This window comes from Pezoporus flaviventris, unplaced genomic scaffold (genome assembly GCF_033815535.1).
Source record: "Pezoporus flaviventris isolate CSIRO_AGI_PZ_B2104156 unplaced genomic scaffold, CSIRO_AGI_Pfla_v1 ptg000844l, whole genome shotgun sequence".
NCBI lineage: Eukaryota > Metazoa > Chordata > Aves > Psittaciformes > Psittacidae > Pezoporus > Pezoporus flaviventris.
In genome coordinates, this window is record NW_026893389.1 from 1 (window position 1) to 17,026 (window position 17,026).

General features: G+C 61.0%; 2 protein-coding genes across 2 annotated transcripts; both read right to left on the reverse strand.

Annotated features, from left to right (window-relative positions):
• Positions 1-1,519: 1,519 nt before the first annotated feature.
• Positions 1,520-5,553, reverse strand: LOC133264431 (shootin-1-like). Its single transcript, XM_061444385.1, has 5 exons — positions 5,453-5,553; positions 3,814-3,890; positions 2,484-2,544; positions 2,240-2,334; positions 1,520-1,703 (listed from the first exon to the last, which is right to left on the reverse strand). Exons 1-5 carry the CDS (start codon positions 5,487-5,489, stop codon positions 1,563-1,565), a joined length of 411 nt encoding a protein of 136 aa, XP_061300369.1. The 5' UTR covers positions 5,490-5,553; the 3' UTR covers positions 1,520-1,562.
• Positions 5,554-8,610: 3,057 nt separating this feature from the next.
• Positions 8,611-15,929, reverse strand: LOC133264430 (protein TEX261). The gene is made up of 6 exons (XM_061444384.1): positions 15,837-15,929; positions 14,902-14,981; positions 13,794-13,947; positions 11,039-11,106; positions 9,999-10,101; positions 8,611-9,006 (listed from the first exon to the last, which is right to left on the reverse strand). Exons 1-6 carry the CDS (start codon positions 15,904-15,906, stop codon positions 8,891-8,893), a joined length of 591 nt encoding a protein of 196 aa, XP_061300368.1. The 5' UTR covers positions 15,907-15,929; the 3' UTR covers positions 8,611-8,890.
• Positions 15,930-17,026: the final 1,097 nt, after the last annotated feature.

Consider the following 17,026-nt stretch of genomic DNA (forward strand, 5'->3'; position numbering starts at 1 on the left):
TCTGGATCTGGCTGCTGAGGTCCTTGGCGCTGCTCCAGCAGCCACGAGACCTTGTTCTGCAGGGCTGGGGGCAGAGCGCAGGGAATGCGGGGTGCGAATGGGGAGCGCAGAGCCCATCCCTGGGGCTGGGATGCCACAGGGACCTCCCCAGCTCACCCCCGTCCTGCTGGAAGCTGAGGCGGGGAGGTGAGGCAGGGGCAATGGGGTGGAAGAGCGAGCCCAGGGCACCTGGGCTGTGCTCAGCACCCTTCTCCTGCCCAAAGCTGCCCTGAGCATCCTCAACCCATGGGAAAAGAGCTTGGATGATCCCAAGGGAGGGTTTGGCTGGAAGGGGGGTCCCTGAGGGCGCATCTCCAGGTACGGACACAAACCCAGGCAGAAGAGGGAAATGGGGTGGGAAACCAGGATGGGAAAGAGGGAAGCTGGGCAGCAGCACTTTCAGTTCAGCTTTTCCCTCTGGCTTCAGATTCACTTTCTCCTGTTTATCCGGAACAAGGACCAGGAACAACCCAAACGCCAGGGCCAGGCTGAGCCGAGCTTAGGCAACCCCGGGATGGGGCTGGTGCTGTGCTGCTTCTAGGTGGGGATGGGATGGGGATGGGATGGGGATGGGATGGGGATGGGATAGGATGGGGATGGGGTGGGATGGGTGGGGATGGGATGGGGGGATGGGATGGGGATGGGGTGGGATGGGGATGGGGATGGGATGGGGATGGGATGGGGATGGGGATGGGGATGGGGATGGGGATGGGATGGGGATGGGGATGGGATGGGGATGGGGTGGGATGGGATGGGGATGGGATGGGGATGGGATGGGGGATGGGGTGGGATGGGATGGGGAGGGATGGGGATGGGGATGGGGTGGGATGGGGATGGGATGAGGGTGGGGTGGGGATGGGATGGGGATGGGATGGGATGGGGTGGGATGGGATGGGGATGGGATGGGGATGGGGATGGGATGGGGTGGGATGGGATGGGGATGGGATGGGGATGGGGTGGGATGGGGATGGGGTGGGGATGGGATGGGGATGGGGATGGGATGGGGATGGGGATGGGATGGGGATGGGGATGGGATGGGGGTGGGGTGGGGATGGGATGGGGATGGGGATGGGGATGGGGATGGGGTGGGATGGGATGGGGATGGGATGGGGATGGGGATGGGATGGGGGTGGGGTGGGGATGGGATGGGGATGGGGTGGGATGGGGATGGGATGGGGTGGGGTGGGGATGGGATGGGGATGGGATGGGGATGGGATAGGATGGGATGGGATGGGATGGGATGGGGATGGCGGTGGATGGGATGGGGATGGGGATGGGGATGGGGGATGGGGATGGGGATGGGATGGGGATGGGGATGGGGATGGGATGGGGATGGGGTGGGATGGGGATAGGGATGGGATGGGGATGGGATGGGGGTGGGGTGGGGATGGGATGGGGGTGGGGTGGGGATGGGATGGGGGTGGGGTGGGGATGGGATGGGGATGGGATGGGGATGGGATAGGATGGGATGGGATGGGGATGGGATGGGGATGGGGTGGGATGGGGATGGGGTGGGGATGGGATCACCCTGGCTCACCCTCAAGCTGCTGCTCATAGCAATGGGCAGGGTCAGGGTCCTCCTCAGGGGGCACCTCCTCGAGCAGAACTTCAGGGGCTGCTTGGGCCAGGCTCAGCCTCTTCAGCTGCTTGTTCTCCTGCTTCACCTGGGGTGGGATCATGGAGCCATGGAAGGCTTTGGGTTGGAAGGGGCCTTAAATCCCACCCAGCTCCAACCCCTGCCACGGGCAGGGACCCCTTCCACTGGAGCAGCTTGCTCCAAGCCCCTGTGTCCAACCTGGCCTTGAGCACTGCCAGGGATGGGGCAGCCACAGCTTCAACCCCTTCCCATGTCCCACCACCCTCACAGGGAAGAACTTCCTTGCATCCCATCCAACTCTTCCCTCTTCCAGCTGGAAGCCCTCATCCCATCCCTGCCTCCCCTTGTCCCAAGCCCCTCTCCAGCTTTCCTGCAGCCCCTTCAGGCACTGGAGCTGCTCTCAGGTCTCCCCTTCAGGAGCCTTCTCTTGTCCAGGCTGCCCCAGCCCAGCTCTCCCAGCCTGGCTCCAGAGCAGAGCTGCTCCAGCCCTCGCAGCAGCATCCAGGTGGGTGCTGCCCTGGGTGCTGTGGGGATGCAGCCGCAGCCTCGCACCCCCAGGCTGCTGCAGGGTGACCCTGGCAGGGTGCTGGAGCCCAGCCCCACCTGCGCCGCGTAGGTCTCGGCTCGCTCCCGACACGTCCGCTCGATCTCAAACTCGGTCTCCAGCGCCGAGAGCTCGGCCAGCAGCGCCTGGGATGCTGCAGGGGCGCGGGATGGATGCAGGCACCACCTCAGGTCCCCACTGCACCCTCCCACCGGCTCCATCAGCACCGGCTCCAGGGAGGGCTGAGGTCGCCCCAAGGCACAGGACCGGGGCAGGATGCGGCGCTGCTGGGACGGGGCTCACCTTGCTCCAGCTCAGCCAGGCGCTGCTCAGCTTCACCCAGCTCCTGGCCATGGCGGGGATGCTGTGGGGGGAAAACACACCTGGAGTTCCATTGGCACGGCACTGCCTTGGCATGGCTTTGTGTTGGGATGGCATTGCACTGGCATTGCAGTGGAACAGCACCAGCTTGGGATGGCACTGCATTGGCACAGCACTGTGCTGGGATGGCATTGCATTGGCATGGCATTGCATTGGCACAGCACTGTGTTGGGATGGTGTTCCATTGGCATGGCATTGCATTGGCGCAGCACTGTGGATGGCATTCCATTGGCATGGCATTGCATTGGCATGGCATTGTGGATGACATTCCATTGGCATGGCATTGCATTGGCACAGCACTGTGCTGGGATGGCATTGCATTGGCATGGCATTGAATTGGCTCAATAATCCATTGGCACAGCATTGCATTGGCACAGCATTGTGTTGGGATGGCATTCCATTGGCATGGCACTGCCTTGGGATGGCTTTGTGTTGGCACAGCGTTGTGTTGGGATAGCATTGCACTGGCATTGCAGTGGAACAGCACCAGCTTGGGATGGCACTGCATTGGCACAGCACTGTGCTGGGATGGCATTCCATTGGCACGGCATTGCATTGGCACAGCATTGTGTTGGGATGGCATTCCATTGGCATGGCATTGCATTGGGATGGCATTGTGTTGGCACAGCGTTGTGTTGGGATGGCATTCCATTGCCATGGCATTGCATTGGCACAGCACTGTGGATGGCATTCCATTGGCTCAGCATTCCATTGGCATGGCATTGCATTGGCACAGCACTGTGCTGGGATGGCATTGAGTTGGGCCAGCATCCTGTTGCATGGCATTGGCTTGGGATGGTATTCCAATGGCACGGCATTATGTCGGCCTGGCACTGCTTTGGCACAGCATTGTCTTGGTGTGGAATTGTTTTGGCATGGAATTGCATTAGCAGAGCACTGTGTTGGTGGGGTGTTGCATAGGTGTTGTGTTGGCATTCTGCTGGGATGGCATCCCATTAGCATGGCATTGCACTGGCATCCCATTAGCATGGCATTGTGTTAGCATGGCATCCCATTAGCATGGCATTGCACTGGCATCCCATTAGCATGGCATCCCATTAGCATGGCATTGCACTGGCATTCCATTAGCATGGCATCGCCTTGGCACTGCACTGGCACAGCGTTCCCCTGGCATTCCATTGGCTCCGGGCTCCCTGCTCGCACCCAGCCCTGAGCCACCGGATGCTGCCGCGCTGGCACAGAGCCGGGGCTGGACCCCCACTGTATCCCTATGGGAAGCTGGGAGCGGTACCTGCACCACGGCTGCCTCTTCCTCTTCCTCCTCCTCCTCTTCCTCCTCCTCCTCGCTGCTGCCCGACTCCAGGATGGCTGCAGAGGAACCAGAGGCACCAGGAGGTCCCCAGCATAGGAGGAACCCCGGGAGGTGCCTGAGCCCTTTGCTCTCCTCACCCTGCTCTATGAGCAGAGGGGCTGAGCCCCCCTTGCCCCATGAGCTGGTGATGCCCCCGCTGCCAACATCCCTGCCAGGTGCTGGGAAAGCCATCCCTGAGCATCCTGCTGGTGAGGCCAAGAGGCGCCTGGATGGGCTTGGCTGATGGGGGACACGGGGGGACACTGGGACAGCCCCCAGCATCACCGAGCTTCCCCTCACTGAAGCAGCCCCATGGCACTGGGGTGAATGGTTTGGGGGGGAGACCCCACTGAGGAGCACATCCCCATGGGACCATCGCTGGGTGGTGCCCAGTGGTGGGGACTGGGATGCTCCATGGCTGCATGCGGGTCCCTTGTCCCCTAGTGCTCCGGCATCCCCCTTGGTGAGGCAGGAATCCAGCCCCTGCCACCGACCCTTCCCATAACAGCTGGAATCTGGCAGGGAATTCCCTCTGGAATCTAAATCCCCCCCAGTTTGTAACCCAGGCACCGGCTGCTGGGACCTTGCAATGCTGGCATGGGCTGGGGGGTCCCCATGGCACCCACCGGGCACCAGGAGCCCTCACTGGGAGCTGCACAGGGACCCCAGTGCCAACTGTGGGGCTTGGATGTGCAAACGCTGCTCCCCAGGGCCTTGGCTCTTGTGAGATGAAGTTGTTTTGAGCATGAAAACACCCTAAAGAGGAGCTGGGATGGGCACTGAGCAGCACAGGGAGGGATGGAGGGATGCATGCATGCATGGATGCATGGATGGATGGATGGATAGATGGATGCATGGATGGATGGATGGATAGATGGGTGGATGGAGGGATGGATAGATGGGTGGATGGAGGGATGGATAGATGGGTGGATGGAGGGATGGATGGAGGGATGGATGAATGGATGCATGGATGGATGGAGGGATGGATGGGTGGATGGATGGGTGGATGGATGGAGGGATGGATGGAGGGATGCATGGATGGATGGATGGATGGATGGATAGATGGGTGGATGGATGGATGGATGGATGGATGGATGGATGGATGGATGATGGATGGATGGATGGATGATGGATGGATGCATGGATGGATGCATGGATGGATGGATGGATGGATGGATGGATGGATGATGGATGGATGGATGATGGATGGATGCATGGATGGATGGATGGATAGATGGATGGATGGATGGGTGGATGGAGGGGTGGATGGAGGGGTGGATGGAGGGATGGATGGCAGGATGGATACATGCAAGAGGGGATGGACAAAGGCACATCACACATGGGAGCTGCCAGTCCACCTAAATACAACCCCCTGGTCCTTCACCCCCCTGCAATGGAGCTGAGCAGAGGAACAACCCCCCCCTTCCCCCAAGCCCAGTTCAGGGCTGGTTTCACCCTTTGCAAAGGATCCGTGAGCCCAGAGGCCACGGTGACGGTCGCAGCCAGAACCACCCCACCATGGGCTGCCCGACCCGTGCGTGAGCCCATCGCATCCTTCAGCGCAGGGAAGGGACCTCACCTGTGAGCTGCCCCGTGCCTTCTGCAGCCCAGGCCATGGCGTGGGGCCGGTGGGAGCCAGCACCCTGGAGCGCAGCTGGGACCTGGGGCAGGGAAGTGAAACCCCGATGTCACCAGTGACGATGGGGGCTGAGCCCCAGCTCCGGGCAGGACTGGTCCTGCCCCGGCCGCAAGGCAGGCTCAGGGGGAACTGAAACCCCTCGTGCTCCAGCTATGAGCTGCTTTGAGCATGAGGGTGCTGAGGCTGCTGCTGCAGGAACTCAGCAGCAAGCACCCCCCTGGTCACCATCGACGAGAGCTGGGGTTGGAGGAGCTGCTGCGAGGGCTGGAGCAGCTCTGCTCTGAGCCAGGCTGAGAGAGCTGGGCTGGGGCAGCCTGGACAAGAGAAGGCTCCTGAAGGGGAGACCTGAGAGCAGCTCCAGTGCCTGAAGGGGCTGCAGGAAAGCTGGAGAGGGGCTTGGGACAAGGGATGCAGGGATGGGATGAGGAGTTTGGGCTTCCAAGTAGAAGAGGGAAGAGTTGGATGGGATACAAGGAAGTTCTCCCCTCTGAGGGCGGTGGGACATGGGAAGGGGTTGAAGCTGTGGCTGCCCCATCCCTGGCAGTGCTCAAGGCCAGGTTGGACACAGGGGCTTGGAGCAAGCTGCTCCAGTGGAAGTTGTCCCTGCCCGTGGCAGGGCTTGGAGCTGGATGGGATTTAAGGCCCCTTTAACCCAACCCATTCCATGATTCCACGGCCCCATCTGGCGCCATTGGAAATGTCACCCCCCAGCTCTGTCACTCATGGGGCTGCAGCCTCCAAACACCCAGGAAAATCAATGGGCTCCGTTCCCGTGGGATGGGGATGAGGCTGCTCCGGAGCCTCTGCAGGCAGAGATGCTTGGGGGGCAGCTCTGCATTAACGCTCACCTTGTAAGTGCTCCATCAAAGGAGTAATCCCAGCTCCTGTATAAGGCAGAGCTCCTCGCACACCCTTCACAGGTGGGCTCTGGAGCATCCTTGGCCCAGCCCTGGGAATAACGAGAGATTCCAATGTTATCCACCACATCTCCCGGGATTCCCGGGGTTTAGGGTGGGGAACGAGGTGCTTTGAGCAAATCCAGCCCCAAACCTCCCATCTTAAGGCAGGAGACGAGCGTGGTCCTCACAGCCCCCACGGCCTCACCTTCTCCCCTTGCAACCACAGGGGGGGTTTTCCTCATCCCCTCCTTTCAATACTCACAGGGTTCCAGCTTCAGCCGTCCCTTGGGTTTCCCTCCCATCACGCAGGGAACGGGATTTACCTGGATGTGGCTCCGCTCCAGGAAACGGGTGTCCATAACAGCTCCCACACCCCGTGGCCACAAGCCGTAGCCATGGAAAACGGGATTTGGCAGCTGGAAAAGCACAGTGATCCGTGCTGGCTAAGGCCGTGGCAACAGGGATCAAAGAGACTCCATCAGAGGGGCGTTAAAGCTGCTCATCTTCCCCCCGTGCATCCTCAGCACTGCCTGAGCAGCCCTGGAGCTCTGCATCCCGCAGGAAGCGCCCTGCTCCCGAGTTTGCCATGGCTCCTGCAGGATGCTCAGAGAGCAGGAACCAAGCTTCATCCCCAGCCCAAGGCTCCTCCTCTGCTCCCAGCAGTGGCTCTGGGCTCTCCCCAGCCCTGCTCCATCTGCCTGCGCCCGAGGCGATGGAAACTGTGAAGCGCAGCTTGGAGGGGAGCTGTGAACACACAGCCAGGAGCATCCCTGCAGCCATCCCCTCCTCCGGGCTGGAAACATCACCTTACAGCTTCAGTAGGATCAGGGAATCAGGGCATGGATAAGGAAGGGACCTTAAAGCTCCTCCAGCCCCAACCCCTGCCACAGGCAGGGACCCCTTCCACTGGAGCAGCTTGCTCCAAGCCCCTGTGTCCAACCTGGCCCTGAGCACTGCCAGGGATGGAGCATTCCCAACCTCAGCACCCTCACAGGGAAGGCACTCCCAAGATCGAGGAACGCTCAACCCTGTCCCTCAGGGAAGGGACAAAAGCATCGGGCTCACCCCACTGCCGGCCCAGGCAGCGGGGAGCCGGGGCAGGGAACAGGGGACATTCCCTGCATCCCCCATGTGTGCCCTGGGAGCAAAACTACAGCCCCAGCGCTGCGAGCAGCTGGCCCAGGAGCTGCTCCTCAGCTCGGCTTTGCTTCCAGTGCTTCTGCCTTCGCTTCTCCGAGCCCCCAACAAGAGCTCTGTGGGGAAGCTACCTGCATCCCGCCCGCCTGCATCCCCTCAGGGGCACCTCCGGGTCCCCTCAACACCTCTCCTCTCCTCTCTGGGGTTCTCTAACCCCATAAAGCCCAGGAGCAATGAATGCAGAGGGTGATGCCCTTGTGTGATGGAGCCCAGCCCCTGCGAGCTGCAGGGATGCTGCCGCAGCAGCCGCTGGGAAGAACTTCAGCCATAGCCGTTATTAGAGGAGCAGCTCTCAAACAAACCCCATCCTCTCAGCTCACCATGAGCACACCCAGCCAGGGGCAGGGGGGCTCTGCCTCACCTTTGCCATCAGCCAAAACTGGCCACAATGAGCCGTGGTCCTAAGGAATTCCTCAAGAAGCCTTCCCAAGCCATGAAAGAGGAGCAGCACCAAGCCCTGCCTGCTGGGTACCACAGGGACATCAAGCCTGGCGCAGGCTGGAGGTGAAACCATGGAAAAAGGGGGGTTTATAAGGAACAAAGAGCAAAGCTTCACCTCCTTCTCACTGTGATCATCCGGATCTTCCCCCCTTTTGGAAAGGGGGAGGCCTGGGATGTGCAGCAGCACCGGGAATGCCGAGGGATGACACCCACGGGAAGCTGCAGGAACTCACTCCGTGTCTTGCTCCCCATGGAGAGCATCACCCTCCATGAAACACACTCCCAGGGCCAGAGAGAGGAGAGGAGCGGCTGTTTCCAGCACCACAATCACCCAAGGCACCAGGTTGAGAGCTTCAGGTCACCCCCCCACAGCCACAGAGCGCTGGGGGGGACGGGACACACCAGCATCCTCATTCCCAGTGGGAATCCGTGGGGAGCTGGACACTTGGCTCGCTTTATTCTCTCTTTAATGAATGGCTCTGTGTAAACCTCAGTTCAACGGCGAGCACGTCCTGCTGCCAAACCACCCCACGTGCCAGCTCCTGCTTGTAGAGCCCTGCGAGGTGGGCAGTGCCAGGGAGGGGAGCTTGGACCCTCCTTGTGCTCAGCTGGAACCAAGCATCCTCCTTGCACGCAGTCCTGGAGCTGGATGGAACCCTCCCTCTGCATCCGGTCCCTGCAGTCAGTGCCCGGTGCCAGCGTTCCCAGCAGCTCTTCCCAGGAAAATCCCGCTGGGATACACTAAGGAGGGATGGAGTGAGAGGCCTGGGGTCAGTGCTGCTGCCCCACAGCCCCCTGCACAGTCTGGGGCTGCCCCGCTCCCTCAGGGCAGCATCCCTGCTCAGTAGATCTTCTGTCGGCTGGGCAGGATGGCCTCCTTGATGAAAGAGAAGATGAGGAGGATCCCAGAGCGCTTCCCCCTCTTCCCCTTGGTGAAGTAGTTGGAGACCACGTCGTCTGTGGAGATAAAGGGGAGCAAAATCAACCACCAAACAGCACCCTGGGATGGGGGTGGTTTCAGGGCCTGAAATGCATGATCTGCCTTCAAAGTACGGGAGCTGCTCCTTTGATCCCATCTGGCTTCCTTTAAAACATGGAAGTTACTGGTTTGATCCCATTTGGCTGTCCTTAAAGCATGGAAGTTGCTGGTTTGTTCCCATCCAGCTGCCCTTAAAGCATGGAAGTTACTGGTTTGATCCCATTTGGCTGCCCTTAAAGCATGGAAGTTGCTGGTTTGTTCCCATCCAGCTGCCCTTAAAGCATGGAAGTTACTGGTTTGATCCCATTTCATTTGGCTGCCTTAAATCATGGAAGTTACTGGTTTGATCCCATTTGGCTGCCCTTAAAGCATGGAAGTTACTGGTTTGATCCCATTTGGCTGCATTTAAAGCATGGAAGTTACTGGTTTGATCCCATTTGGCTGCCCTTAAAGCATGGAAGTTACTGGTTTGATCCCATTTGGCTGCATTTAAAGCATGGAAGTTGCTGGTTTGTTCCCATCCAGCTGCCCTTAAAGCATGGAAGTGACTGGTTTGCTTTCATCTGGCTGCATTTAAAGCATGGAAGCTGCTGGTTTGCTTTCATCTGGCTGCATTTAAAGCATGGAAGCTGCTGGTTTGCTTCCATCTGGCTGCATTTAAAGCATGGAAGTTTCTGGTTTGCCTCCACCTACCCTACCTGACGCTCCCATACGCCACTGACAGGGAGCCCAAATCCTGAGCTCCCTGTTTTGAGCTGCAGGGAGAGTCCACAGAAAGCAACAGGAGAGATGCAGGATGGGGAGCAGGAAGAACCCCTCATTCTGCTCACTCACCCCTCACCCTTTTCCCTGCCTTGGCTTTGGAAGGGTTTACCCCACCTGCTGCAGCCTGCCCCTGCTCCACGCTGCAGGAATGGGGTGTGCACTGGGCTGTGCTGAGCCCAGAGCCCTGAGGAAGGCCATCACTCACCTCCAGGCTGCACTGTGGAGGGCAGGACGTTCTCCCCAGCCGACAAGGAGACGAAGAAAGCAAAAGGGATTAACCAGAGGCAGAAGGTGAAGTAGGCAAGAACCTGCAGGCAGAGACACAGGCAGTGAGAGCAGAGCCACAGCGCAGGCAGCACATCCCAGCTGCTGCCCCAGCCCATGGGGTACCCCAAGTGTCTCCCTGAACCCCCCCAGGAGATAAAGGGTTCTGAAGGGGCAGAACTGCACCTCAACCTCTCCCAAGCCTCAGGTGCTGAGATAGTGTCCCACAGTGGAGCTGGGACGGGGAGAAACAGCATCCAGGAGCATCCATGGAAGGATGCAGGAGAAGCCTCCACTGCTCCCAACAATTCCCAACGAGAATGAAGGAAGCAGGATGTTGGCTGGGCTGCTCTGAGCCAGGAAATCCCCTTCACGCTCCCAGGGGGTAAAAGGAAGAGGCAAGACCTGGGATTGCTCCTCCTGGCCCAGGAAGGGCCACTGGGGTTTGGGGAGAGCAGAGCTGCTGCATCAGCCTCTCTGTGCCCCCAAACGCTGGTTAAACTGCATAAAAACCTGGGGGGTCCTCACTTTGGTGCAGATTTTCTCTTTGGTTCTTAGAATCTGCACTAAGTGGCAGCTGTTTTGGGGCCAGACAAGCCCCTTTGGTGAGCCTGGACCTTCACATGAAGATGGTGACAGAGTTAGCGCATCAGGGAGATAAAAATAGCGAGTGGCAATTCCAGAAGGGAAGGGATTTGTGGTCAGGACATTTAAAATGATCTCGTTTTCCACTGTCCTGGGGTTTAGCACATCACAACAGCGCAGTCTGTGCTTTGCACCCAGTGCTTTTCATGCCTTTGAGTGGCTGAGGAAGCCCCAAGCCCCATCCTGGAGCAGAAGCTGCAGCTCCCGTGCTGAGGGCACAGGAGCCCCGAGGGAAGGGCTGTGAGAAGCATCCTGAGCACAAGGGCATGTCCCAGCCTCCAGCAGCTCCACTGGGCAGGGAGAGCAGGGACTGACTCCTTCCCAAAGGCCTCTCACCTCAGAGAACAGGTAATACTCCTCAGCGAAGTACTGGAAGGCCAGGTAGTGATTGAATATAACCAGCCCTGCAAAGGAGAGAGCAGAAACAGCTCAGCCCAAAGGTGCTGCAGGAGGAGGGAGCAGCTCCTGCTGGGAGCTCAGCCCCTCGCACCCGCATCCTGCTGCTGCTGCTGCTGCTGCTAAAAGACTTTCACAGCTCTGGCTGTGAGCAGCACGAGCCCCATCCCTCAGCTCAGCCCCAGATCCCTTGTCCCGGTGGTGCTTTACTCGCCCTGGCCCAGGGGAGCCCAGCCTCACACTTGCTAATGCTGCCCAGAGCTGAGAGAAGCACAGAGCCCACACTCACACCCCGGGGGGGGGTCAGCAGCTGCTGCAGGGAGCAGCTCCTCCGCCTCTGCCATGTGTAAAGCAAGTGAAGCTGAAACGCGGGCAGGACACGAGGGTTAGCGCTGGCCCCCGCACTGGAAACACCACTGAGCTCTTAAGAGGCAGGGACTGGAGCTGCTTTTGCCTTTCAGCCAAGCCAAGAAGACCCCAGCTCCAGCCCAGGAGCCCCAGGGCAGGCAGGAGGCAGTGTCCCACGTGGATTTATCCTCTCTTCATCCCCACCAGATCCAGACCCACTCCGGCTCCAGAAAACACAGCCCTGCTCTCTACCCCATGGGAGAACAAAGTGTCCAGGGGGGACACAGGGGCTTGGAGCAAGCTGCTCTAGTGGAAGGGGTCCCTGCCTCCCTTGGAGGGGCACTAAGCTCCCTTCCAACCCAAACCATTCCCTGGCTCCATGCTGATCCTGCCTACACGAGTGCTCGGAGCAGCAAAGGCGCTCGAGCTGCACGCAGACACGCTCTGAAACCTGCATTAGGGCTCTTGGGAGTCACTGCCTGGATGCCACCTGAGGTGTCACTGCCCAGCACCCGGAGCAGGGGTGAGGGCACATCCATGCCCAGCACAGAACACGCAGGAGGCTCCGCAGCTCGCAGGGGCAGCTCCAAAGCAGGTTCAGTGGCAGAGCTGCTGGTGCTGCGGCCCACATCTGCTTTGGGGTCAGGCTGGGACACGGCTCTGCCTGCTCATCAGCTCAGCACAGCAGGCAACCATGGAATGCTTTGTGTCAAAGGGGCCTTAAAGCTCCTCCAGCCCCAAGCCCTGCCATGGGGACCCCTTCCACTGGAGCAGCTTGCTCCAAGCCCCTGTGTCCAACCTGGCCTCGAGCACTGCCAGGGATGGGGCAGCCACAGCTTCAACCCCTTCCCATGTCCCACCGCCCTCATAGGGGAGAACTTCCTTGTATCCCACCCAGCTCTTCTCTCTTCCACTTGGAAGCCCAAACTCCTCTTCCCATCCCTGCATCCCTTGTCCCAAGCCCCTCTCCAGCTCTCCTGCAGCCCCTTTAGGCCCTGGAGCTGCTTTAAGGGCTCCTCAGGGCTGCTCCACCCCAGCCTGGGTTAGCGCTGGGGCAGGACCTTGCCCTTGGCCTGGCTGAGCTCCACGAGGCTCCCACGTGAACCCATGGACGTGTCAGAAAGCGATTTTCCTCAGGAATGATGGGCTTTTGTGTCAGAGCTTTCCCTGCTCCAACCAGGAGCTCCCCCTGACGGCAGAACCCTCCCAGCCCTCCGTGCCCCCAGCCTGCGCTCACACCCCGGGTAAGGACTCACGGGTCTTTCGGGGGGCTCCAACCCCTCCTGCCCTTTGGCCACTGAGCACCCAGAGCAGCTCTGCAGGGAGCACACGGGGCTCTCATTCCCACAGCACTGCTCCAGGAGTCTGGAGCACAACCAGAGCTGGGAAACTCCAGTTTCCACCCCCCGCCCAGCCCCACTTATCACAGCCCCACCATAAACCACAAGGACAAAGCCCTGGACAAAGCTCAAAGTCCTTTGGGATGGCACGGAGGCTGCAGGAGCAAAAGGCAAACCTCTGCTGCCACCCAGAGCCCACCCGGGGATGGGGTGACAGCGGCACCCATGGGGAGGTGACAGCGGCACCCATGGGAAGGTGAGAGTGGCACCCATGGGGAGATGACAGTGTCAGCCACAGGAAGGTGACAGTGGCACCCATGGGGAGGTGAGAGTGGCACCCATGGAGAGGTGACAGTGGCACCCATGGGGAGGTGAGGGTCACCCATGGGGAGGTGACAGTGGCACCCATGGGGAGATGACAGTGGCACCCATGGGGAGGTGACAGTGTCAGCCACAGGAAGGTGACAGTGGCACCCATGGGGAGGTGACGGTGGCACCCACGGGGAGGTGACGGTGTCAGCCACGGGAAGGTGACAGCGGCACCCATGGGAAGGTGACAGCGGCACCCACGGGAAGGTGACAGTGGCACCCACGGGGAGGTGACAGTGGCACCCATGGGGAGGTGACAGTGGCACCCATGGGAAGGTGACAGCGGCACCCATGGGAAGGTGACAGTGCTACCCACGGGGAGGTGACAGTGGCACCCATGGGAAGGTGACAGTGGCACCCATGGGGAGGTGACAGTGGCACCCATGGGGAGGTGACAGTGTCAGACATGGGGAGGTGACAGTGGCACCCATGGGGAGATGACAGTGGCACTCATGGGGAGATGACAGTGGCACCCAGGGGGAGGTGACAGTGCTACCCAGGGGGAGGTGACAGTGGCACCCACGGCGAGGTGACAGTGTCAGCCATGGGGAGGTGACAGTGGCACCCATGGGAAGGTGACAGTGGCACCCATGGGAAGGTGACAGTGGCACCCATGGGGAGGTGACAGCCCCACTCACCACAGGACAGGATGAAGTTGGAGGAGGTGAGCACGATGAAGGGGAAGGTCTGCAGCAGCCCAAAGTAGACGAGGTTGGTGAAGAGCCCCACTCCAACCATGAAGCCAGGGAACTGTTCGAAGAGGTAGAGCCCCACCAGCACGGCCGAGGAGAACTGGGGGAGAAAGTGGGGTGAACACGGGGGTTAACATGGGGTGAACTGGGGGGTTAACATGGGGGTGGGACATCTGTGGACATGGGGTGGACATGGGGGGGAACACTGGGTGAACATGGGGGTGGACATCGGTGGACATGGGGGTGGACATGGGGGGGAGCATTGGGTGAACATAGGCTGACCATGGGGGTTAACATAGGGTGAACATGGGGGTGGACATCGGTGGACATGGGGGTGAACATAGGGTGACCATGGGGGTTAACACAGGGTGACCATGGGGGTGAACATGGAAGGGAACCCGGGGGGGGGGAACCCGGGGTGGAACATGGGGTGAACACAGTGAACACGGGGGTGAACACGGGGGTGAACACGGGGGGGACCACGGGGGGGACCACGGGGGTGAACACAGTGAACAGGGGGGTGAACATGAGGATGAACATGGGGTGAACATGGGGTGAACACAGGGGTGACCACGGGGGTGAACATGAGGATGAACATGGGGTGAACAGGGGTGAACACAGGGGTGAACACTGGGGTGAACATGAGGATGAACATGAGGATGAACATGGGGTGAACATGGGGGTGAACACAGGGGTGAACACACTGAACACAGGGGTGAACACAGTGAACACAGGGGTGAACACAGGGGTGAACATGAGGATGAACATGGGGGTGACCACGGGGGTGACCACGGAGGTGATCACGGGGTGAAGGCAGCAGCACAGGCAGGAACCCTGCCATGCTCAAGGTGGCTTTAGTGCTGACAGCACCACACCAAGCCATGCACCTCCCGCTCAGCACCAGCCCCTCGGGAAGGATCCGAATGGAACCCCCCAGCCGCGCTGGGCCAGGGAAGCGCTTCCCGAGTGCTCCCCATGCTGTGGGTGCTGTGCCAGCTCCCCGGGGTGACGGCGGTGACCATGTGTATGTGTGTGTGTGCACGCAGGGACTTACCCAGATCATGTACTTGATGATCCTCTTGGTGACAACCGTGTACTCCTCGATCAGCTCCGCCAGGTAGTAGAGCCCGGCCGCTGCGGAGGGAGGTGGGGATGAGCGGGGACACAGGAGGGAGCGCGGCACATGCGGCTGCTGGCTTCAGCCTAAGAGCCTGAGGGCAGGGGGGACCCGAATATCTGGGGCAGCCGCAGGACATCGGAGACACCGATGGGACCCCCAGACTCAGGGGCTCTCGGAGGTCTCAGGGGCACTCAAGGAGCCCCCAGTTTCTGGGGTCCCCAAGGGGTAACAGAGGCACCCAGAGGACCCCAATGTCGGGGGCACCCTCGGGACATTAACAGCAGCAACAGGACCCCCACTGGCAGAGGCCTTCAGGGCACCCCCAACCTCCGAACCACCCAAGGGATCCCCAGTCTCAGGCACCCTCTGAGCTCCTGGGGGCACCCAGAGGTCCCCCCAACCCCCGGAGCACCCAGAGGCCCCCCCCAACCCCCGGAGCACCCAGAGGCCCCCCCAACCCCCAGAGGCCCCCCAACCCCCAGAGGCACCCCAACCCCCGGAGCACCCAGAGCCCCCCCCCAACCCCCGGAGCACCCAGAGGCCCCCACAACCCCCAGAGCACCCAGAGGACCCCAACCCCCAGAGGCCCACCCAACCCCCAGAGCACCCAGAGGCCCCCCCAACCCCCGGAGCACCCCGAGGGTGCTGGAGGCACCCAGGGGACCCCAAAGTCAGGAGCTGAGGCCTGGGGGGGCAACCACGAGACCCCCAACCTCAGGCCCTCTCTGAGGCCCCGGGGGCACCCATGGGACCCCAACCTCGAGGGGGGGGAGGTCTCTGTGGGCACCCATGGGACCCCCAACCTCCAGGGCACCCCCTCATCCCCCCGTCATATCGCGATAGCCCGCGGGAGGAGGCTGCGGCCTCACCGATAGCCAGGGTGACGAAGGCCACCTGTATGAGCAGGGAGAGCCAGCTCAGCGCGTACATGAACCACATGGCGGGGCCGGGGCCTGGGCCGGGGTCTGGGCCTGGGCCTGGGCCGGGGCCTGGGCCGGGACCGGGACCGGAACCGGAGCCGCCGCTCCCGCTCCGGGCCCGCTTCTGCTCCCGCTCCGGCGCTGACCACGCGGCGCCGGAACAAGCGAGATCACCCGAGCCTGCGCGGCCCGGCCGCTGCACGGCGCCACAGCGCCCCCTGCTGGCGCGGAGGGATTCTGCGGGGAGTGGGGGGGGGGACACGACCCCGAGACCCCTAAAAGGGCAGAGGGATCCTGGAATGGGGGGGATGGAAACACCCGCGAGCAGTGTGGGACCCCCGAAATCGTATGGGGCCCACAAACGTTATGGGACAGCCGCAAACGGCGCACGGACCCCCAAACCGCGCGGGGACCCCCCCAAAATGCCATACAGGAACCTCCCAAATCACACAGGGACACCCCGACTGCACACGGACCCCCAAACACACATGGGGACCCCAATGAAACAGTTCAGAGAGCCCCTGAAGCCATACAAAGACACCCCCCCCCCCCAAAACTTACAGGGACCCCAACTACATAGGGACCCCCCCCCCTACCATACAGGGACACCTCAAAACTATTCAGGGACCCAAAACCATAAAAAGACGGCCCAAGCCTTAAGGGACCCCCAAATCTCTGTAATGACCCCCCCCAACCTGTGTAGGGACCCCCTGCACCCATATAGGGACCCCTCCATGTGTATAGGGACACCTCATACAGCTCTATGGGGTCCTCGGCGCCGCAATAGGATCCCTTTGTCCAGCCACGCAGCTCCCCCATCCCTAGGGACCCCTTCTGCACCCATGCACCCCTGAGGCGGTAAAGGGACCCCTGGGCTCATATAGAGACCCCTTTTACCCCTATAGGGCCCCACAACCCCTACAGGGACACAGGAGCCACAGGGGGGCCCTGGGGACCCCAACACCCGTGTGGGGACCCCTGCGCCCCTAGGGAGACACGGCACACGTACAGGGATCCCCTGCTCCCTAGGGACTGGGAGACACTGGGCGTCACCGGGGAGACACTGGGTGTTACCGGGCTGCACTGGGGTACACTGGGCTGTATTGGGATACACTGCACTCTACTGGGGTACACTGGGC